Source organism: Sander vitreus, chromosome 9, assembly GCF_031162955.1.
Source record: "Sander vitreus isolate 19-12246 chromosome 9, sanVit1, whole genome shotgun sequence".
NCBI lineage: Eukaryota > Metazoa > Chordata > Actinopteri > Perciformes > Percidae > Sander > Sander vitreus.
This window is the reverse complement of record NC_135863.1, coordinates 29636811-29661688: the sequence shown is the minus strand read 5'-3', so window position 1 is coordinate 29661688 and position 24878 is coordinate 29636811. Positions and strand designations below refer to the sequence as shown.

The window sequence follows — 24878 nt, the reverse complement described above, 5'->3', positions numbered from 1 at the left end:
TTCTCTTCCTCTGAAATCAGGAAATCACTTCATCAAAGCGTCCCCTCTACTCGCTCTCATACTGCACGTGCCCTGCTGGCACTTTCCCTGCGCAGTTGTGTTATTGCAATAATTGAAGTTTCCACATCCATCCACACAGATAAGAAACATAGAGCCCGAGTAGGCCTAGAATCACACTCACTAGAGAAAGGGGGTTTGTAATGTTGGCAGGGACATCAGTGAGAGAGCAGCATAGATTGTTCTCAACACTAACTATGGACTGGATATGAAAAAAATGAATTGCAAAGGCAGCCTCAGTCCAATGCAGTTGAATCCCTGACATGTCTCTATAGTGCTGCTGTCCATGCATATCCACTGTATCAGTCACTTGATTTTGATTTTTCAACCACAGCTCATGGTCTTCCTCAGGAAACGGAACCTGCTCAGGGCGCATAACTCTCATCTCCATCCAGTGACGGACTGGGATCAAAAAACAGCCCTGGCATTTGCAACACACCAGCCCTATTTTTGTCAATAATCCAGCTTGGAAATTAGTAACTCAGCCTACAGTACAATCTTGAAAATGTGTGGCTGCATGCATAAAATAACTTATCAAAATTATAGTATAATAATATAATATAGTCATAGTGGCCCATAGGGGTCCATAGGTGGGGCAGCCCTTCTGGCATTTCCCAAAATCCAGATGGCCAGTCCATCACTGTCTCCATCCATCCGCTGGTCAATACCATGACATGTGGTTGAAACTCTAAAGTGGACCTTGAGTTGAGATTATTTCAGTTATTCTCAATGTTTTCTTGACATTTTCTGAAAGCATATAGCCAACCTCCTATTGTCAGAACTCTACACACACATCCAAAAACACACAAACAAAGAGCAAAACTCCCCAAATATCTTTCAAAATGAAACTCTGCATTCAAAATAATTTTATGTCCATCATATGAAAGCAGTTGCACGCGCACGCGCTGAATGTAGAATACTATTTTGAATAGAAAACTATTAGTCGTCTGGAGACTCATTCCTTTTGCATGTTGAGTACGTCAAATAAAATATGTTATCTTTCCAAATATTATTGCGAAAAGTATACTGTATACAGTAAAAACAAAAAGAGAAAAAAGAAGAAAGCTAGAGGTACACAATAGAATAAATGTTTATTGCCATTTGCACAGGTACAGGGCCGTACAGGTACATTGGAATTTTTGTGCGTTGCTCCTAGAGTCAGCTCTAGAAAAATATAAGAAGAAATACAATAAAAATGCAATCAAAATATAAAGCTATATAAATATTAAAAAATAAAGAAAATATAAAGTAGAAGGACAAGAGAAAACCACTGTAAGATGAATAAAGTTGCAATTGCAAAAGTGCACCGGAAACTCTGGATTTTTCACATTGTCTTGTGGTGTGGTGCAGCAGTGGGAGTGTCACTGCAAAGGCCCATCTGTGTGACCTCCTGTTGTGTTCTTTAACCCTCCAACGTAGCACAAGTAGACTTTATATTTACTGTTTTCCGATCAGCTGGTTTAAAGATCTGGATGTTCCCGAGCGCACTTGAAGGCAGCTTCATTTCCCGGAGAAAGACAGAAAGAAAAGAGACGGAGGGACTGAGGAAACAGTCAGCTGTTCCACAAACTCCCGGGCAGTTCAGTTCTTGTGTTTGGTGTTTTAAAACTTGTTTCTTGTGGCAGCAATAGAGGCAGTGATGTTTCCTGTTTTCCTGTACGGGACTCTTTCACACCGCCTCAAAACACACCGACAAGTCTGATCCACATGCACGTGACCACGTGGCTACGGCAGCGGGACACAGGGTGGAGTTTCTCTAAAAGGTGAGTCATATGGTGATTCATCCCTCCCTTTGATAAGGCCAAGGATGGTTGTATTATCCGCATACTTCATGATGATGTTATTGTCCTGGGTGGAGACACAATCAAATGTGTACAGAGAAAAGGGTTTGGGGATGAGGCAGCAGCCCTGTGGGGTTCCTGTGCTGGGTGTGAGCTTAGCAGATACCTTGTTTCCCACCCTCACCTTCGTGGTCTGTCTACCAGAAAGTCCAGGATCCAGTCTCAGGTGGGTGTTGGTACTCCCAGGTCTGCCAGGTAGGCTACTCCCAGGTCTGCCAGCTACTCCCAGGTCTGCCAGGTACTCGCCAGGTACTCCCAGGTCTGCCGGGTACTTCCAGGTCTGCCAGGTACTCCTGGGTCTGCCAGGTACTCCCAGGTCTGGTAGCCAGTTGCCAGTTTTCCAGTCAGCTTTACTGGCCTTATAGTGTTAAAGGCAGAGCTGTAGTCCAGGAAGAACAGGCGTGCATATGTGCCACACACACACACACACACACACACACACACACACACACACACACACACACACACACACACACACACACACAGACACACACACACACACACACACACACACACACACACAGATGGGTTCTTTATTCTAAAAATGATAACTTTTGGTTTACATATGCTTATGGTTTTGTTTTCTTGTATGCTACTGTATACAACACCGTGCTACTGTTACAACAGTAATGTTTTGCCAAATACATATTTTCTGTTTCAACATTGCATTAGTGTTGACAGTGAACTCTTCAACCCCTCTCAGCAGATTACTATCGCTGTAGAACCTTGTATAGAAATGTAGATATAAGCTTATGAAAGACAAAAGTGTTTGCCTTTTGATGCAAATGCTTCATTTTTCATTTTAAAGGAGATGGGAGGCATTTTGCATTTTGTGTGTGAGGTTTTGGGAATTGTGTGTGGAGTTCTAAAAAAGGAGACATAGTTTTGATAACGTGTGTAAGCAGTTGTTAAAAACTGTAATAGTTATTTTACTGTTAGCAAACAATGACATTTAAATAGCTCACGTTACTGTATTGTGTCAACAGTTAATATTGTATGTGGCGTTTTATTTTGCGGGGTGCAAATGTTCCACCAGAACATGTTCCTTCCAGAGACTATTTAGCAGAGACCCCGTTGATGGTCCGGAGCTTAGCGCCGACCAAGACCATTGTGATTGATTTAAAGAAATGCAAAACAACCCAGAGAGTTTTTTCTCCTATCCCAGAATGCATCGGTGGTGTAGCCAGACCTTACTCCACAGCTCTGTGGAGATAGACCTGGACATTAGAGACTGCACTCGGCTTCTGTTGATAACAGCTCACCTACACACTCTAACTAACTTCACACAGCAGCCTCCTCCTCAGTAACTGTGTGTGTGTGTGTGTGTGTGTGTGTGTGTGTGTGTGTGTGTGTGTGTGTGTGTGTGTGTGTGTGTGTGTGTGTGTGTGTGTGTCCTAGAACAGAAGTGGAGCAGTTGCTGACTCAGCCTCCTTCAATTTGCATAGTGACTGCCCCTGGAGGCCTTTATGTTCCCCCACACACACACACACACACACACACACACACACACACACACACACACACACACACACTTCACTTGAAGCCCTTTCTACAAACGGCAGTTAAAACTAGTTGCAGTGCTGAGAATATACAATAATACAGTTTATAATTCCATGGAGTCAGCAGACAGAAAGATGTTTCAGGCTGGCTCTGCATAACTGCAGGGAGAACATGTACAGGTTGGGAGCATTGAAAGTGAGGTAGGTGGCTGACGTTAGTCGTGTAATAACTGTCTGGCCAGAAAATAACATCGCGGTTCAAAACCTCGCCTCTTACTGTTGCATCTCTGTTGCATGGTCACTGTAAACGCTCAGGAACAGTGCACCAGCTGATCCCGGTACGCGCGCAGTCTGCCCTCAGGGACTGAGTGAATGCTTATGCAGAGGTGTAATGTGTACAAGGGTTTCAATCTCAGCTTTTGAGCCATCATGGACAGAAGTGCTCAGAAGAACAGAAATTTGAACAAAGATAAGTCATTGACAGATGAGCAGTTCTATCTGCTGAAGAAGATGATGGCTGAGTCCCTCCTTCACTCCTCCCTGTAAAGGCAGTTACACAAATATCGGGTTGGTGTGTAGCTGCCTTAAGAGAGTGGAGTTGAGTAAATGCAGTTTTTTTCCCCCCGATTGCTAAACGACAGTGTGCACAACTGGAGCTACGTGTGCAAAACTCAGTCTAACTATAGTCTGCACAGCAGCAGTTCATGTGTACCAATCTCTAGTTCGTTTTTCATTGCTTGAACACAGTTTTCGAAGCTCTACACACTTGTCCGATGGCATTTTGTTCAAACGCTAACACGCTGCAGTCAAAACTGTTAATCATACACTCAAAACAGAATGGATTTCAGCCTGGTGCATTTCAAACACTGCTGATTGCAATTTCAACTACAGTTTTTCTCAATTGCTAAAACACAATTTCTGAAACCTTGCTCCATTTTCTGAAAACATTAAACCTCATCTTCAAGCACTATTTACAAAACCTCGGACTCCTCTCGCAAAATGAAACTTTCGTCTCCAAACAGTTTTACCCATGTTCAAAATCAAACACTGCTCTCAAATCATAAACAAAGTGATCAAAATGATACACACTATCAAGCAGTCAGTAAACAGTACACCAAAAAATAGAAAACACGTTGTTCAAAACATATAGTTCTCAGGGAGAAGTACATTTTTAATCTGAAAACAAAATTCATATTTTTCCGTCATTGTTTTAAGATGAACGAAAACATGTTCTATCATAGAAGCTCAAAATTGATCAGAAACTACTACTCTGCTTTGCTCTTTGCAATTATTTTTGTTCTTCCTCCTCCTTGTACCCTCCTGTTTCTCGCCTCTCTCCACACCGCTGTCTTCAGACTTTTGCGGTTTTACCCTTTAGACGGTAACGTGACGGTGGAGCGTTTTTAAGATTTCCACTCTGGAGGGTGGTTTACTTTTTTGCGTTTTTAAGGGCACGAAAGGCACATCCGATAAAAAAAAATTGTTTTCACCCGCAAGCGTCGTCGTGTAAACAGGGCAGTGTGAACAGGTGAGTTTTCAGGGTGAACAGGTGAGTTTTCAGTGTGAACAGGTGAGTTTTCAGTGTGAACAGGTGAGTTTTCAGTGTGAACAGGTGAGTCAGTCTGACATCCACTGAGAGATATCAACCAGAAGTCTGGAAGTGTTGAACATGTTCATTGGCTCCCGGAGAGCACTACATACATTTATTTTTTTCAGAGCCAAGGAAATCCCATAGAACCCCACTGCTGAACACTTGACTCACAGTCAAAGTGCATCCTGGGAAATGAGCTGCTGTCTCGGTGAACCAGACGCTCACTACGCGCAGATCGTGTCTGCGAGTTCTATAATGTAACACAAGCTACTCTATAGTGAGCAGTGAGACGATTCAAAATCATCATCATTTTGCGTAAGAAGCTCCAGAACAACTACAAAATGCACTTTATAGTGAGATTGTTTTCTAGGTCAAGAACTTTAACTTCAACTTAAAGCCCTATAAAGGGGGCCTTACATGAAAATTGTGCTCTTTGGGCAGTGGAAGCCTTCAGATAACACAAGTACACTTACTTCTAGTGCAGACGCTGGAAATGAAAACACATGCACACAAACATGACTATCACTTCCAGCCTTTGGGCCATTTCAGTTTGGCAGTAGTGTCGAAGTTCCCAGTGTATCCCTGAATGTCCTGACTGATCTCATGTGTGGCTGAATTATTCTCAGCTAGAGGGCAGCCTTTCACTGTCCATGAATGAAATGCACAAAGCAGCAGAGGACTCTAACCTTGTGGGGTTGGGTGTGATAAGGGGGGGGGGGGGAGTTAGAGCTGTGTCACTTGAAGCATCCAGAGGACAGATGTTGGTGCAGTAATGATCTGCTTTAAGACTCATCAGCTGGGCTTACACAGCTCAGCCTCTTTCTGCCACAGTGCCAGCGTTGGAAAGACTTTCTGTAATAAACTCACAGCTGCAGGTCTTTCTAACTGTCTTGGTCTGTGATGGACACTTAAAGCAATAGAAGAGGGAGTAAATGCACCGAAAGAAACTGGATACCAAGCTGAAAATCGATATCTTTCACTGACCACTCCTGCTTGAGAGGTTCAAATCTGTTGCACGACTATGGCAAGCCGTTTTAACATTTAACAGCTAGACTGGATATTTATTGCACATATCTGCAATTCAATTCTTCCTAGTCAAAAAGAGCATTTCAGATATCCACAACGTCATTCTTCCTATCCAGAATGAACATTCTAGATATCTGCTATAGAATTCTTACTAGAAAAAACTCCAATTTCAGATATCTACCATCCAATTGTTATAATTATAAAAGTCATAATTTTCATTTTAGATATCCAAAATGGAAAACAGATATCCACAAGTGATGTCACTGTGTGCTGACCACACCCAGCAGTGATGGCACTGTGCCCAGCAGTGACGTCACTGTGTGCTGACTACACCCAGCAGTGATGTCATTGTGTGCTGACCCCAACCTGACCACACTGAATGTGAATTAACAAAAGGATTGAACAAATAAGACAAGAGGGAACCATGTCATTTATGGGGCGCTGAATGTAAAAAAAATAAATATTTATCTAGCTGATATATTTAGAATATTTAGCTGACTTTCCTTCCATTTGAGATGGGAAGCAGGGGTCTGACCCTGGAGCGTCCTGACTCCCCGCCGGCACAGCAAACTGCTGCTGCTGTTACACCGGTTAGAGCCCTGGCTGACGCTGGCCACTGGCCAGCTGTGACCCACGGCGCACAGCTAACTGAAGGTCCGTCTCCCGAGCTGCCGCCTGCTCTCCCCTCAGGTGAAGCCTCCTATCAGTGGGGAGTAGGCGGAGGGGCCGCAGGGCTGGCTACAGTACACTTTCATCATATGGATGGTTTCATCTAAAGTAGGCTGGAAAAACACAGTGTGGGCTATTTACATCACCATTTAGGTGTTAGATTTAACATTTAGATTTACTATTCATTCTTTACTTATAAATATATTGCACATCATTACATATACCATGTTGCTTTACAAGATCTCCTGTGTGAGATACATATTCAATCAGCTGGAAAATTTAAACTGAATGCGCCCCATAGTAAAACTCAAAGCACCTCAAAGGGTTAATGCACCCATAACGGCGCTGGCAAGCAAACAGCGTCTCGGGGCTCCTGTGCTGTTTGCACGATGAGGTAACTGAGGTGCAACATTTGGTGCAAAAACATCCCCTTTTTATGCAAATGAGTCTCGTTGCAAAAACAGTCCCAGTTCACAAAGATCAGCTGACAGCCAGTCAAATGATTGGTCTGCAGAGAGTTGGTGGTGATGAAGCACATTCATAAAGCGTCCTCCGCTTCAGATCATCTTCTATTACAGTCTGAAGGTTTGAAAACAGCAGCAGCACTGACACACTGGATATTAAATCTCTCCGTCTCCTTTAAATTCCTTGTCTAAAGTTGGTGCATCTCCTGAGTCAGGAACTGCAGTTCTCTGAACATTTCCCTTGTCTTCTTCTCTCTGCCGTTCTTCTGCCGACTGGGTGTTGGTGCAGCAGAGGCAACATTTGTACTTATATCATTAGTGCAATATCTTTTGTGAATCGGACCTTGAGGCGGGGCAGATAGCAGTGGCAAGTGTAATAGTGGTTTCTTCACCAATTACAATTTAGACACAAAACATATGCTGAGCTGAAATGCATTATTATAGATGAAAATACTATATGAAACCTTTGCCAACCCAACCTTTTCAGAACAGGGCTTTGGAATATTTTTACAACGTGATATCTCGAACGTAGCAGTGCAGTATGTGTAACGTTACTGCTTTTGTCAGTGAATAAATACCTGATTAAAGTGAAGTTAACCCCGAAGTTAGCAACAACTTCGGCCAAGGCTCATGGTGGACTGGCCTTTAAGGTGGACTGACCTTTAAGGTGGACCATCTCATTTTAGTGACAAGCTCAGCTGTTAGAGTGTGCGCCCATATGCAAAGGTTTATTCCTTGACGCAGGGGCCCAGGGTTTGAGTCTGACCTATGGCAATTTTCTGCATGTCTTCCCCCTCTCTTACCCTTAATGCTGTCCTGGTGATTAAAGGTGAAAATGCCCTAAAATATATATATATATATATATATATATATTAGTGCTGTCAAACGATTAAAATATTTAATCATGATTAATCGCATTAATGTCATCGTTAACTTGCAATTAATTGCACATTTTTATCTATTCTAAATGTCCCTTGATTTCTTTTTGTCCAATTATTTTTTCTCATTTTAATGCTCTTATCAACATGGAAAAGTGGATCGGCTTACTTTGTGCTTTTGTCGCCTGGCTTTGACGAGGGGGCGGAGAATTGGCATCAGCTGTGTGCTTGGCCATCAAGTGGTATTTCAGACTGGACGTGCTGCGATGATAGCTCAGTTCACAACGACAAAACACACAGATCCCTTTGGTCTTGTCAATGGAACCATTTGGCAACTTTTTAAAAGTAAACTTTCCATTCAAAATGTTATTGGCATCCATTTCGGTGTCTCACGCTCGCCATCCAGTCAAAACGTACCGTTGGCCTACTACTCTTTGGCCGGCTCGCAAGCCCAAACAAGTGTGTGCGGCGTGCCTGTTGTTTTGTTTCCGGTCTAGCTAGATCCGGTGTGGTGTTGTAGTTTTTCTAATGTTACTAGTTGTTGCAACAGCATGTGAAAAAAACTACAAAGTTTGCTAGGCCAAAAAGATATCTCTACTTTTACTGAAGTTAGGGATCTGAATTATTCTCCCCCACTGCTGGCGATGCAAACAGTACTTCAATTCCTTACACGCCAACACTTAAAGTACTGATTAAAATACACTGTTGGCGTTGCTGATGCTCTTGACACACACAAAAAAACAAGCGAGCAGCCTCCCTGCGTGGAGGATTAAGAGGGGGCAGGCAGAGGGCTGAGCACAAATGGCTTCCATCCAATCTTCAAATCCTCTCTGACTTTTAAAGATTAACTACAACTACAACTAAAAGACATTTTTAGACACTCACAATTCTCCAGGATCATTGATAACAGCATTTACATCTGGCGCTCACTAACACCCTCCATTCAGCTCCAGGTTTAATACCTAGGGATGACATCTGCACACTTTAGAGGCTGTATATTCCAAAAAACTTCAATCTGCTCATATTCTAACTGAAATGAGGAAACCTGGACACATCAGGTGAGTCTGTAGCTGCACTTGTCCATCCCTCCATCCATCTGTCCATCTATCCAGCCATCCATCTATCTATCTATCTATCTATCTATCTATCTATCTATCTATCTATCTATATCTATCTATCTAATATACGTGTTGCTTGTAACTTTTATTTATTGTGTGAAAAGCACAAACACATGCTGCCTATTCAATACAATTTTCCAAATCCTAGCATCAGTTTTTAGATTTTGTTTCAGTATACCCTTAAAATAAACTTGCTGATCTACATGAAACACAGAAATATCTCGTCCCAGGAGGAAATTCTTTGATTGGCCCAAATAAAGTCATCGTAATGACAAGGACAACCTCTTGAAAATGAGTGTAGTTGTGTTCACCAGCAGGCAGACACACATGTAAAACCAGAATGACATTCCAAACACATGTATTAGAGTTGTCTGCTGGTAGTTCAAACTCTCTTTTGCATATCATTTTGTTGTAAAAATTAAATTTCCCTAAATATGAAATAATGCAGCATGTAGCAGAACTGTGTATTTGGGTCTTTGTACTGGTAATGAGAGGCTTCCTCCCAGTATGTGTGCCCCCTCCTCTCCCCCTTCATTATAAAGATCATTGCTGCCTGCTGCTGCCCTCCCACACATCCCTTGCCACCCAGTGAGTTGTGACTGGAGTAATGATGATGCATTGGGCCTTCAGTTTGCAACAAACCTGAACAATAAATACTAGAATTATCATGCTCTTGTTGTCATCTCACAGACTTTTAAAAATAATAAATGAACAAACAAAAAAAGGTTCCTGCAGTGACGATTCTGTAGTTGCACAGCATAGCCAACGCTGCACAGTTCAGCACGTAATAATCAATGATCTAATCTGACTAAATCTACACAAAGTTATGCCCAAACCGAGCCCAGATGAAAGCAACACACAGCCATGATACAGAGAGCGTTAACAGTAGGCTCTGACAGACAGCTGACCAACGGTCCCTGTAACATTACATAGAAAAATTATAAACTCATTGTTGAGTAGGCCAACGTACTGTATGTTACTATGATAGACTAAAACAAAGAGAAATATGAGTTTGAATGGTGATATTAATGTAAAGTGAGGCTCACTGTAGAGTTCCTAAACTCTACCTGATATGTCCGTATAGAAATAAATATTATAAAATTACACAGAGCTTGAAATGAAAAAGTAATTGAGCTACAGTAGTATTTTAGTTTTCCGTATATCATTTAGATGTATCATCATTTTTGAAAGATTCAAAGTAATTCTTTATTGTCCTCTATAGAGGAAATTTGCTTTCAGTCTGTACACATTTAACACTCAAAACATGTAACACTTGATTGGGTAGCCCTACTTGTTGGTTCGGTTTGCTTTCATTTTACACACAGATGTTGAACAAAATGACGAATCAGAATCACAGTCAACAACTAGAAGCTTATGTTTCTCTCTCTCATCCAAATAACATATGTTGGCTTTTCATCCTTGCTAACAATTAGCAAGAGCATTTCGGGGACGCTTGGCCTCCTATAGCCTGGTAATGGCGTTGTCTGCTCACTACAGGGCACAAGGACTGACAAAGGACAGTATATGGCTGTGGTGTGCTAGCTAGGGATGTCAGTTTTAGTTCATTTTGCTTTTGATAACCTGACACCCATTAACTGGTAACTAACCGCTCAATTTTTAAGAACAGAAAAACGTTTCACCAGCTTTGGTTGGTGGTCAGAGCTGCAGGGCTTCTGACAGTGTATTGCAGCTTGGTCTAAGCATTGGGGAATTTTTTAGATTTACATTTAGATTTAGATTTTTAAGATGGTATTCAAGTAGGGATCAGTGCGTGAGTATGAAGTTAGCAGTAACGTTACGGCTGTGAACGTAGGAGTGCAGTATGTGTAACGTTACACACGTGAATAAATGCTTTAACTCCTCACCTGATTAAGGTGAAGTTAGCCCCGAAGTTAGCGGCAACTTCGGCCAAGGCTCATGGTGGACTGGTCTTTAAGGTGGACTGACCTTTAAGGTGGACCATCTCATTTTAGTGACAAGCCGCTCCTCCATGTTTGCTCAGCACCTTTGACCTCAGACTGATAGCTAGTGGAGCCGTTAGCATTAACTTACATTACATACACATAAATTAACCTACAGACCAACACGCGTAACCGGTCAAAAACATTCTCGGTGGTTAACCGTTGACATCCTTAGTGTTAGCAAACATTTTATTACAACTAGGGTTTCATTTTTGTAGTTAGATCATTTGTTTTATTGCTTGTGTTACCATTGCTAAAAATAGGTTCAATGGCGCAAGAATCAAGAGCAAAGAGTATAAAGAGGTCAATCCAGATTATCTAAAGCACTTTATTTAGAGGCCACCTAAAATATTGCTAATACTTAAAATTAGTACAGTCCATAAAGTTGAAGCAAGAGTTTGGCATTTCTCTTCCAGATAACTTTGGCTAAACTGTCTGCTGATCAGAGATATGTATTCCCTGTGTTCCCAGAACTCAGCCACTACATAACCGTATTATTTCTGATCGAAAAGAGCTGCCAACATAAAAACTGTAGTAACTGTACAAACAATCAGATGTCTAATGTGTGCAAATGAATCAATGTGCAATCTGAATGCACGCTGACACATCCAGTGACAGTGACTCAACATCTCAGTGGGACTGCTAGTCCATTTAGTGTTAGTATCCTCAAACTGATGATGAAGAAAGGATCTCTGCAGCCCAGTGCTCTAACCTCTGAATTATATTTGATATTAATATTAATAAAACATAGTTATTCCATTAGAAAACCAGAAAAGGACTGATTCATTCTACAGAAGTCAAACTCACCATCCACCACGTCTTGGCAGTGACATCATAACAGAGCTGCCACTTCACCGAGCTGTCTGCCTCGCCGCAGCCTCCTGGCATCGCCATGACAACACAGGGGAGCCGTTGAAATGTCAATCAAAGATGACCTCGGAGAAAAACAGGAACATCCGTGCTTAATCCAAGGGAGAAGCAGTACGGTGTTGGGCTTTTGCTGCTTTTCTCAGTAGTCTCAGTTTGGTGGACGGAATCGGTTTGTGTCCTGCGGGAGTTCAGTTCCAGTCCCTGAAAATCCCAGTCAGTCCCAGTCCTGTAGATCCCTGTAGATCCCTGTCCTGTAGATCCCAGTCCTGTAGATCCCAAGTCCCTCTAGATCCCCGTCCTGTAGATCTCAGTCCCTCTAGATCCCAGTCCTGTAGATCCCCATCCTGTAAATCCCTGTCAATCCCTGTAGATCCCAGTTGCAGTTTGGCTCTGAGTCCATACACAAAGAAAAGTTCTTTAGAGGTGCATTTTGCTTCCAGAACATCGCCTGTTTCACTTCCTTTTAAATAAAGAGATTTACAAAGATCATGTTACGTTACATTTAAAGATGCATCTGTGCTCCTGGTTCGACACATTACTCCACCACAGGAACTCCAAAACAAGTTATTCCCCCAGAGAGGTTTAACCACAGAGCCTACACAACCTAAACATACCTTTGAACTACAGAGCCATCCTGATCCAGCTCCGCTTCGCCTCTGAGTCCTGCTGGACTCCCACGGCACCAAAACACTACCAGGTAGAGACTTTCACAGGTCCCAGTCCCCCAGTGCTCCACCTCTGGTAGTTACTTCTTCATACAGCGAGCCTCTCCAAGCTGTGGTCCTCCTGTCTTCCACAGCCTCAAATAAGTCCTCTGCAAACCACACACGCTGTAAAAAAATTCAGCAGCAGGATTTCAATCCAAGCTAACTTTTTGGTTATTAGGCCTCCTCTGATCCTCCCCGCAGACGGCTCTGTGCTGCAGTCTCAGTCCTCGGGGAGTTCTGAGGAGAGATGTTGTAATCTTGTTTCTCCAGCGTCACTCAGCACCTGTCCAACAGTGTCTTCACACAGGGGCTTCCAGTTTAAAAAGTCCAATCAAGTTCCAGTCCCTCTATCCTTATTCAATGTGGGGGAAAAGCACCAGTCACCAACCAACCAACCAACCAACCAACCAACCAGCGACTCAGCCAGTCAGCCCCTGTCCTGAGGCCACTGTGTGGGCTGTCACTCTGCAGAGACGGATTAGGAAGTAGTAAACACACACACACACACACACACACACACACACACACACACACACACACACACACACACACACACACACACACACACACACACACACACACACACACACACACACACACAGACACACACACACACACACACACACACACACACACCTCAAATGCGTCTTAGGGACTCCCACAGCTTGTATAATATATAAATATATAAGAGTTGTATCATATATGGTTAAAACACAAATAAGGTCAAACCCGTTTTTATCCTGACGTGTGTGTGTGTGTGTGTGTGTGTGTGTGTGTGTATGTGTGTGTGTGGGTCCACTGTGACTCAGTGCCCATTTTGATATAATGGCACTGACCTTTCTCTTTCTCTGTTTGTCTCTCCCTCCCTCATCCTCCTCACACCCTCTAAATCGTCCGGTTCTGCAGGCCGGACCGGAGGAACCCTTCTTGGTACTGCTGACAACCCTTCAAGAAAGCACGGGATATTCTGAATGAGCAGAGCCACGAATACACTCTCAAATTCAGATCTCCCGTTTTAACTCAAGGAGGGTCACAAGTGTAAAAATCGTTGTTGACCGTTTGAAGACCAGTTTGACAAAATAAGCTTAAAAGGTTTTCAACATTTTGAGATTGCTGCTTATTGACTTTCGTTTTAGGAGTGAGCTGAAAAGATGGATATCAATCTCTTGTCTGTGTGTGAAGTACGGAGCTGGAGTCAGGATCTGGTTAGCTTAGCAAACAGCTAGCTGCAGCTACACAGTAACACTGAATTTTGTTTCTATATGTATCTTATATGTTTCTATATGTATTTTATGTCATTTGAATGACAATACATGGCACATTTACTGAACCAAACTTACAATTGTCAAAACTCTAAGTACAATCACAGCCCGTCTACGGAGAGCCATTTCACTCCCTATTAAGCCCCATACCGAATTTGGTTGCAGTTCCACCAGAGTTCCACTGGGGGTGATCACAGGTAGGTGGAAAATGAAGGGGACTCTATGGAGCTAGATGGCTAAATGTGTCTCTTTCGCCTGATTGTCGTTGAGAAATCTCAGATTTGATTGTAGTTTTCGCAAGGTCAACATTGATTATAGGTCGAAAGTCAAATGAACGAGTACTTATGTCCTTTCGATTTCTTACAGGTTGAGTCGTTGTTGCCCATAACACTAGCATTCTGCTAATAAATGCTGATTGGTCAGTGAAGGACTGATTGTGACCAGAGATCCCGCTTGATGGCATCCGAAGCGGAACAAGAATGTCAGAGTGAATATTTCGGCGTGGTCTTTAAAACATTAGCAAACTTCTTTCTAGCACGTGTATTAACAGGGAGAGCCTAACCTGTCAGCTGTGTTGTCGATGCCTCGAGAGAAAAAAGGAAGTGACTCAGAGCTTGCCGTAAAGCAGTATCTACAGCCATACGATGTGTGTGACGTCATTGACATTTAATATAGGCTTTTTAGAACAAAAAAGCCACTTTAAAAAAATCTATTTTTCTTTGCCTCCCCTTTCGAATGCAACATTCAAAATACTAGACAAAAACATTATATCCTGAGAAAAGTGGATTTTGAGGGGTATAGTACGGTGGCCCTGAAGTGCAAATCACAACAGCAAATAGAAAAACGCAACAGCAAATCATAAAACACAACGGCAAATAGAAAAGCGCAACAGCAAATCATAAAACACAACGGCAAATAGGAAAACACAACAGCAAATATGAAAACATGACAGCAAATAGGAAAACACGACAGCAAATATGAAAACACGACAGCAAATAGGAAAACACGACAGCAAACAGGAAAACACGACAGCAAATAGGAAAACACGACAGCAAATATGAAAACACAACAGCAAATATGAAAACCACGACAGCAAATAGGAAAACACGACAGCAAATAGGAAAACACTTCAACAAATCATAAAACACAACGACAAATAGGAAAACACGACAGCAAATAGGGAAAACACTTCAACAAATCATAAAACACAACGACATTAACTTCTACCGGAAAAGGTAGGGCCTATCTAGCAGAGGATGGAGCCTCCTGATTGGACAGGCGGACTCTCTGTTAAAAGTAGGCGCGTTTCTGTGTTTTTCACCTCTCCTTCCTGTTAAAAGACAGACAGTCCATCTGTCCAATCAGGAGGGTCCGTCCTCTGCTAGATAGGCCCTACCTTTTCCGGTAGAAGTTAAAGCAGTTGTGTTTTAAAATTTCTTGAAGTGTTTTCATATTTGCTGTCGTGTTTTCATATTTTCTGTCGTGTTTTTCGTATTTGCTGTCGTGTTTTCATATTTTCTGTTGTGTTTTCCTATTTGCCATTGTGTTTTATGATTTGTTGAAGTGTTTTCATATTTGCTGTCGTGTTTTCCTATTTGCTGTCGTGTTTTCATATTTGCTGTCGTGTTTCCCTATTTTCTGTCATGTTTTCCTATTTGCTGTCGTGTTTTCCTATTTGCCGTTGTGTTTTCCTATTTGCCGTTGTGTTTTCCTATTTGGCGTTGTGTTTTATGATTTGCTGTTGCGTTTTTCTATTTTCTGTTGTGATTTGCACTTCAGGGCCACCGTAGTATAGCTCCATAGACCACCATTCATTCTGCACTCGCCTGTGAGCACCCTCATATGGAACCAGAGTGGAACTGCAACCAGTTCAGAAGCCGGAAGTATACAGAGAGTGGAAGTTCTTCCCTTATTAGAAATTCTCTGGTACAATGCTCACACCACATGGTACATTCAGCACATCACTCTATGTGACCTGCAAAAGGTGATTACTCAATCTAAATAATTAACTCCTGTTTCAAATGTAATTAAATCCATCAATGAATAAATCATTGCCATCAAAACAAAAGGTTCCTTTAAAGGTCCCATGGCATGACTTTTTTGTTTGCCATGGCATGAGGTTTTTTAACATTAATATGAGTTCCCCCCCAGCCTGCCTATGGTCCCCCCAGTGGCTAGAAATGGCGATAGGTGTAAACCGAGCCCTGGGTATCCTGCTCTGCCTTTGAGAAAATGAAAGCTCAGATGGGCCGATCTGGAATCTTCCCCTTTATGACGTCATAAGGGGAAAGGTTACCTCCCCTTTCTCTGCTTTGCCTGCCCAGAGAATTTGGCCCACCCATGAGAAAGAGAGAGACATCATGGCTTGAAAACAAGCAAAGCATGGCAGTTGGTCAAGGCCACACCCCCCCCACCCTCCACGTTGCCCCCCCTCCTCCTCAACAGCTACAGACACAGAAATGGCACGTCCTAAAGAAAGCTCATTGTGGGACTGGCTCTAGTGGCTGTAATTCTGCACTAAGGCTGAATTTCGGGAAAGAGACTTCAGATACAGTATTAGGGGACCACTAAGGCCTATATAAAAGAGACTTCAGATACAGTATTAGGGGACCACTAAGGCCTATATAAAAGAGACTTCAGATACAGTATTAGGGGACCACTAAGGCCTATATAAAAGCATCCAAAAAGCAGCATGTCATGGGACCTTTAACATTGCTTTGACCGAGACAGTCAAAATGCAAAGACATCTTGTCTAATGACAGTGTACTCTGAGAGTGTGATAGTTACACTATTTAATATTATCAAATTGCTACCATTGTATATTTAGGCAGCTGAATAGTATTGATGTCAGCCATGGCATACACTACACTTTCAACAAAACATCTATTTCTCATTGTATGTACACACCAGCCAACTGCAAATACATAAAGGAAGCTTGTACAGAAAGAAAAAAAAGAAACATTAACAGCAACATTATCAGGAACTACTGTACAACATGTGCAAAAATAAATGCTGCAAATGTATCAATCTCCCGGGTCATCCATCTCTCCTCTCTGTCTGGGCATAACATTTCATCGACATCACACCTGATATCCTGTCTTGCAGTGCAATGCCCCCCTCCCGCTCCAATGCATTGCACCCAGTAAGGACAGCTGGTCATGAGGACGGTGATCATATACCTTCCATCTCCATGCAGAAAAGAGTCAATGGGATCATGAGCCAATGGGATTTAGGAATGGGGAGTATGGTGGGAACAGAACTCCCGTTTGGTTTATCTAAATTATGAGGAAAAAATGATCGAGCTTAGCCCCATCTGACACCTTTATCAACAACACCACATACATAACTATTATGTATCTAATATGTGTGACAGGTTATTGTGATGGTTGGTTGCTCTATTTAGCATGTATGGATTTACACAATGAACATTTGTATACTTGCATTTAATTTAATAGAAAATGAATGCAATCTATTTTGATCTGCAAAGCTTACTCGGTGCATTGTGTGCCAAAGCCATTATAAATGACTATAGTCACAAGAACAACTGACCTAATGTTCAGATAAATAGCATGAAGACACTGACAAACTGGTGTTGTCCTGCCAAAAAAAAGAATTAAAGAACAGTGATACGGGCCATTAAACTACTCCAGCAGCTCCTACAGTAGCGAGCCGTCCATAGTGCCTTCACCCAGAGCAGAGAACCCTCGGGCAGAGCTGGTTTTTCAGGGTGTGGTAACAGTGTGGTCAGCTCAGTGTCTATGTCAGCCCACAAAGCTGGAGGCTTCCAGCTGAGGGCCTGAGCTCTCTGGATCAGACCAACCACAGCCTGCTGGGGAGAAGGTCAGGACTCCTCCACCAAATGTCACACTGCTGTTTTAGGCTCGCCTTTACAGTAACTGCCATCATTACTTATGGTAGCACTGCTCTTCATTGTTCTTTTCAGAGCATTTTTGACTCATTGCTGCAGGAGAAGAGAGGAGAGGAGAGGAGAGGAGAGGAGAGGAGAGGAGAGGAGAGGAAAGGAGAGGAGGAGAGGAGGAGAGGAGGAGAGGAGAGGAGAGGAGAGGAGAGGAGAGGAGAGGAGAGGGGAGGAAGGCTTCAGCCATGTGAAACAGCCCACCACACACATGCACATAAACTTGTAATTAGTAGTCCAATCAATCATCTCCCGGCTCCCACCCCCACAGTTAATCAGCAATTAACCTCCCTCTGAGGTGTAAACATACAGCCAATCAGGCTTAAACACAGCAGTCCTAAGCCAATCACAGTGCTGGTCCAGAAGTACAACAGGACATAAAGAGAGAAAATTACAGGACACAATACACACACACACACACACACACACACACACACACACACACACACACACACACACACACACACACACACACACACTCACTCTCCATTACCCAAACCCCTGAGCAGACCTCACACTCACCGAATGACAGAGCAGAACAGCCTTCTCTCTTCTCCTCTCTGTTTCTGTCACTGCACAGCCTTTATCCAGAGCTGTAACGCTCTCAGCCTTCAAACCTAATGAGTTCCATCTGTACTCTTATGGTTGTATGTTTAACATGATGTTGATTATCAAATAATGAGCTCATCAGACAGAGATTTGGTTTAGAATCATTTAAAGGGACTGAAAAGTGGGTTTGTATGAGCAGTAGTCATGGCTGGACTCTATAATTGGCCCCTTGGCAAGTGTTTGTTGTTGGGTCCGAACAACCCCCCCCCCCAACATGACCTGGCTGTGAGATGGTGGACATCAACCACGATGGTCATCCTTATACAGAGAGGCACATGACATCAGCAGCCACAAACGTTTTTTTGTACTGAACAATAAACAGAAAACCATGGATTATAACTCTTAGTGGAACACTTGTAGGTAGTTTGCTAAAACAGTGAAAACAAAGTAAAATGGGCTGTTTGACATAGCGAGCAGGAGCATTCTGGACCAGCTGCAGAGATTCTTTCTATCTTCCAACCCTTTGTTTAGAGGCTGAGAGGCCTCACACTCTAAGCCCTGTGAGGGCCCTCAGGCTCTGGACCGCACTAAGTCCTTTAGTTTTTTGCGTCATATGGAGGAAGCACAATGGGCAGGCCCAGAGTGATATGGCTCTGGGCAGGCCTATTTCAAGGCATCTGATCGCCCTTGCTTAAGCACACACGGGAGCGGATCCCCTTCAAGGCTTGTGGTACACTCTTTATGGCCGCTGTTTTCAGCCTCTAGCCTTGTGGGCTGACATAGACACTAAGCTGACCACACTGTTACCACACCCTGAAAAACCCTTAGAGGATGTGTGTGTTGCTGTTGTTCTTGGGGTCGCAGTTGATTCTTGAGTTTTGTCATTTGTTGTCCTGTCTTTTGAGCAGAATGGGCTCATATTTCAGGAGGTTTGTCTGTTTTTTTAACCTGGAGAGAGGTTTTTTAATCGCATACCTTTCAGTTGCTGACAATAAAATGCTTCAACTCAGTTGATTGTGTTCTGTTGTTTAACTAAGATGTGATTGAATCATCCTGTGTACGGCTTTTTGACCTGTAGGTGCAGGAGCCACCTCACTCTCCAAGTGACTGATGTCTCATATGGTTACAGGTTCACTCAAATGAAATAAGGCTGTGCATAAAGACTAGTGTCCAGCATAAGTGAATACACCCATGCTAAATTGGCCTGATAGCTGGTTTGATTTGCATTGAGAGATTATTTTATGGAAAGTACCCCATGCCAATCTCTAGGTATGGTGAAGGGTATGTGATGATGTGGGGCTATTTTAATTCCAAAGGCCAAGGGAACTTTATCAGGATCATAGTATCCTGGATCCATGAAATAACTGGCCTTTAAAAATAAATATCTGCCTGCCTCAATGGGAATTTAACATAGGGGTGTACTGACTTATGCCCCCTGTATTTTAAGGAAGAACATTTATTTATTTACAATACATTATTCATTCACAAAGGCAATTGGTGTCCTTAAACATTGGATTTTTCCAAATATTTTTAATTAAGGCATCAAGATCAATTTCCAAAAGATGATTTTTTTATTCCTCTTTTTATTCAACTTTAGCATGGGTGCATTCACTTATTCTGAGCACTGTATATATATATATATATATATATATATATATATATATATATATATATATATATAGTGTACACCCCTCACATTTTAGTAAATATTTCATTATATCTTTAATGGGACACTGAAGAAATTACACTTTGCTACAATGTAAAGTATTAAGTGTACAACTTGTATAACAGTGTAAATGTGCTGTCCCCTCAAAATAACTCAACACACAGCCATTAATGTCTAAAACCGTGAGTACACCCCTATGTTAAAATCCCATAGAGGCAGGCAGATGTTTATTTTTAAAGGCCAGTTATTTCGTGGATCCAGGATACTATGATCCTGATAAAGTTCCCTTGGCCTTTGGAATTAAAATAGCCCCACATCATCACATACCCTTCACCATGCCTAGAGATTGGCGTGGTTTTATTTCAGTTAGCCTGATAGCTGGTTTGATTTGCATTGAGAGATGATTTTATGGAAAGTACCCCATGTCAATCTCTAGTCAATCTCTACTGAATTTCTTCAGTGTTGTCCCATTAAAAGATATAATGAAATATTTACTAAAATGTGAGGGGTGTACTCACTTTTGTGAGATACTGTATATATATATATATATATATATATATATATATATATATATATATATATATATATGTACATTGGGTTAAAATTACAAACTGGAGCAGCAGAAAGATTCTTTTAGAGAGATTTTATACTCATCAGCTCTGTATCCATGTGTATGGAAGCATCTGTATTTGTATAGGAAATGTCGATCTGCTCATAGCTGTCTTGTTTCAAATGAATCTTTGCGAGGAAGAAGAAGAAGAAAAGCTAATATCGATGGGGGTGGGTTACTAGACACAACACATGACTGAAGTAATAAAACATGGTAAATACTACATTACAGGAACTGGAGCAGCAGTGATGAGTTATTAGGTCCCTCTGGTGGCCACAGAGGGCTGGAGCAGTGGAACATTCAAACCAAAACTCCATAAATGATATGGGAGAGTGGGGACGGTTGCAACATGTGGCAGTTGCAACATTGCTGATTTCTCCAATCAGGAATGAGCTAGAGTCATGAAACTCCTAATGCACATGCTCAGTAGGCCCCTCCATCCGTCTGGAAGTTAACAGCCACATGTCATCGTTCCTTATGGGAGAACTGAAATTCAAGGTGAAAAAGTAACTTTTTTTACGACCAGATTTTTTGTCATACTGTCTAAACTGTTTAAGTATATATCTTTATCATTATATAGTTTGAATGTGCAGTTTCTTAGCTCTTAACAGACTTCAGTACCATGTGTTAAAGCTAATGTGTTAGGCTAGCATCACTAGTTTTAAGATGGCTTTTAGGGGGTGATGCGTTGCAACGGTCCCCCTATGCAACTATCCACACATGGTGTTGCAACTGTCCCTCATGACAACAATAATGACAATTAGATAAAACTGACATAAAAGGCAATTCAGTGGTTTAATAACTCTGGTCTCAAATAAACAAAAACATTTTTTTGAATAATTATGCTGAAGTATGAGTTTTATTACATTTAAATGACTGTTGCAACTGCCCCTCGGTACTGTTGCAATTGTCCCCATATATGGGGACTGTTGCAACATAGTTTCAGGGTCCATTTAAGTTCAAATTACTTCCATATTATCATATGTACACATGTTGCAGCAGCATGGGCAGGTAGGTGACATATATGGGTTTAAAATATATATTTTCTGTCTTTCTAATACAAACGGTTGCTGAGAAACTGAAGGAAATGTAAAGTGTTACAACTGCCCCCACTCTCCCCTATGGCTGGGAGAACGGTCCATAAACATGACTTGTGCAATTTATGATAATTAAACCAACAAAAGTTTTATTGTATTTTCTGTATTTAAAAATGAAAAGCAAATAACCATTTGGTTTTTTTTTCTTCTTTTTCCATCTCTAAAAGAAGCAACCAAAGATGAACAGAGACATTATTATCAGCTGTCACAAAGCAGTGGGAAGAAGCTGACAGGTGCGTCAGTTCCTACAGACTGGTTTGTTTATTCTCATCTTCGTCCATGTCGTGAGCCTTGTTGTCATAACCCCGGCCCTCTTGCTTCGCCCTGCAACACACGACAGCAACACGCACACGTTAGTCATTTACTCGGACGTGCAGTCATCAGGGAGAGGAAGGAAGTCCATGACCACACCTGGATCCTGATTATGAGAACGTTTAATGGAGGTGAAATGTCAAGGCTCCGTCAGTTCAGCCTGCTTACTTTACTTTCGCCACCGAGTGAACTAAAGTACTGTTACTGTGGGTACTCACAATTTAATATTTTCAAATACAAAGCTTCTTTCCTCTCCCTATGTGACAGCTATAAGTCCAGTAGTAGGGTCGTACTGCAGTGAGGATGAATACAGAGATGACAGATGACTACCTGATTATGTATTTTTATGTCATTGTCCTTACACCCTCCCTTTTTATGGTCATCGTGTGTTTTTTGTATAAATTAGTTTTGATATATGTGCTGATATTGTGCATTGTGTATGTAATATCTAATTGTATTTAACATGAAATGTTGAATTAACTTGAAAGGTGATTTCTCAATATTGTAACAGCTGACAGGTCTCCAGATTTACTGGACACGTGCCAGCCAATCACAGTGGGAGATTTGTGTGGCCGTGGTGCAGTTAGGTCATGTTTAAACGCAGCACATTGTTCACACATCTATGAATAATACTGTTTACTATGTGCAATATATTTCCCATTAGTGCAATTGCCTACGAACTATCTAAATAATATGGTATATAATGTGATAATGTGTGTGTGTGTGTGTGTGTGTGTGTGTGTGTGTGTGTGTGTGTGTGTGTGTGTGTGTGTGTGTGTGTGTGTGTGTGTGTGTGTGTGTGTGTGTGTGTGTCTGACCTCTTCTTTCTGAGGAGTCTGTGAATGATCAGGATGGTGAAGACGATGAAGAGGAAACCGACGACAGCTGTCAGACCCACCAACCAGGGCTGAAGAGTCACTCCTGCTGACACACACACACACACACACACACACACGAAAATATTCTGTTATGACACAGAATTACATAATTTTGCACCGTGGGTCGGAGAGAAATTTTTAATTGCTCTGTATGTCTGGCACATATTGCAGAATTGACAATAAAGTTGACTTGACTTGACTTGAGATCAATGTCACAATGTTTTCAGACAACAATATTATAAAGCATGGCAGGTAACACACACATCTTTTCAGCTGCCATCTTTGTTTCTTACTTGAATGGGGAACACAAACACATAACAGTAGCCTATATATATCCATAATGTACACAGTATGTCGCGAGATGGAAGAGAACAGAAAGGTTGTGGGCCTACCTTTGTCAGCTGAGCAGCTGGAGGCAGACAGCAGCACACACAGCAGGAGAGCACACACTTTCATCCTGATATAACAGACGGCTCGACACACACTGGACCTTCAGCTCACACACACACACACACACACACAAAGACATCTGTAACACTTGACTCTGATGGTGGTCAAAGTTCACTGTCACAATCTGCCATCTGGGTGAGTGGGTGTGTGTGTGTGTGTGTGTGTGTGTGTGTGTGTGTGTGTGTGTGTGTGTGTGTGTTATTTGCATAAATATGAAGAAGATTATTAAAGTCACTAGCTCTGCTTGTCTCATGTCTGTCAGAATCTGGAGTGCTTACATTCCCATAAATAACGCAGTCAAACATCCCAGACAGACGAGTGTTAAATCTCAGCAGCACAATACTGTAGCAGCTCCAAGAGTGTATGGCTGCAGCCTGGAGACCTCCTGTCTCATGCCTCCCGTCTCATGCCTGGGCGTGTCCAACGGTAAATTCAGATGTTCAGAATACGAAATCGCTAATTATTTTCTAAATGAAGTCACGGAGTCATTCCAGAAGCCTTCAGGCTGAACAGGAAGTCACAGAAACACTGTGGTCCAATGCCGATTTAATAAAATGTAATCAGACCATATATCAGCTCCTACAGTCTCCAGTTGTTTTTATTATGACAGAGTAGCTGTCAAAATGCTCTACATGTGATCTGTTGCTGATTTTATTTAACAACAGACTGTAGATGATCTGTAATCTGAACAGATTTAGTCTCTCTGACTTCTAAACGTCACTATCAGCCACACAACATGTGTTCTGTACAGCCTTGACCAACTGCCACTTTGCTCGCTTGAAAGCCATGATGTCTCTCTCTTTCTCATGGGTGGGCCAAATTCTCTGGGCGGGCAAAGCAGAGAAAGCGGAGGTAACCTTGCTCCTTATGACGTCATAAAGGGAAGATTCCAGATCAGCCCATCTGAGCTTTCATTTCTCAAAGGCAGAACAGGATACCCAGGGCTCGGTTTACACCTATCACCATTTCTAGCTACTGGAGGACCATAGGCAGGCTGGAGGAACTCATATTAATGTTAAAAAAACCCTCATAAAGTGAAATGTTCATGGGACCTTTAAATTAACGATAGCCATACATAGCCTATAGTTGGCAGAGTTGTGGATGCTAATGTTGTCTCCCTGATGTTAACGTTTGTTGTTTATTTGATGAAACCTGCGATGACTTTACATTTTTTTTAATTAATGCTTTATTTGCAAATTCATAACAGTAAAAAAAAAAGGACAAACATAACATAAAAACGTACGGCAATTAAAAAATATATATAGCTCAACAATGAAGCCACCCACATAATACTAAAATTAATAAATGTTTACAATTATAACATATGAGACCACAGCAGAGTAGGCCACAATAAAAAGCTTTTCATGCCTCCCATTAGAAGGGGACCTGATATCTAAAATTGCAAAACTGCTTTGCTAATAACTCCATCGTGTTGTAACTTACTTTATTAAGACATC

General features: G+C 41.9%; 1 protein-coding gene across 1 annotated transcript; it reads right to left on the bottom strand.

Annotated features, from left to right (window-relative positions):
- Window positions 1-21366: 21366 nt before the first annotated feature.
- On the bottom strand, window positions 21367-23464 carry smim24 (small integral membrane protein 24). The gene is made up of 3 exons (XM_078258203.1): window positions 23364-23464; window positions 22912-23014; window positions 21367-22105 (listed from the first exon to the last, which is right to left on the bottom strand). Exons 1-3 carry the CDS (start codon window positions 23425-23427, stop codon window positions 22027-22029), a joined length of 246 nt encoding a protein of 81 aa, XP_078114329.1. The 5' UTR covers window positions 23428-23464; the 3' UTR covers window positions 21367-22026.
- Window positions 23465-24878: the final 1414 nt, after the last annotated feature.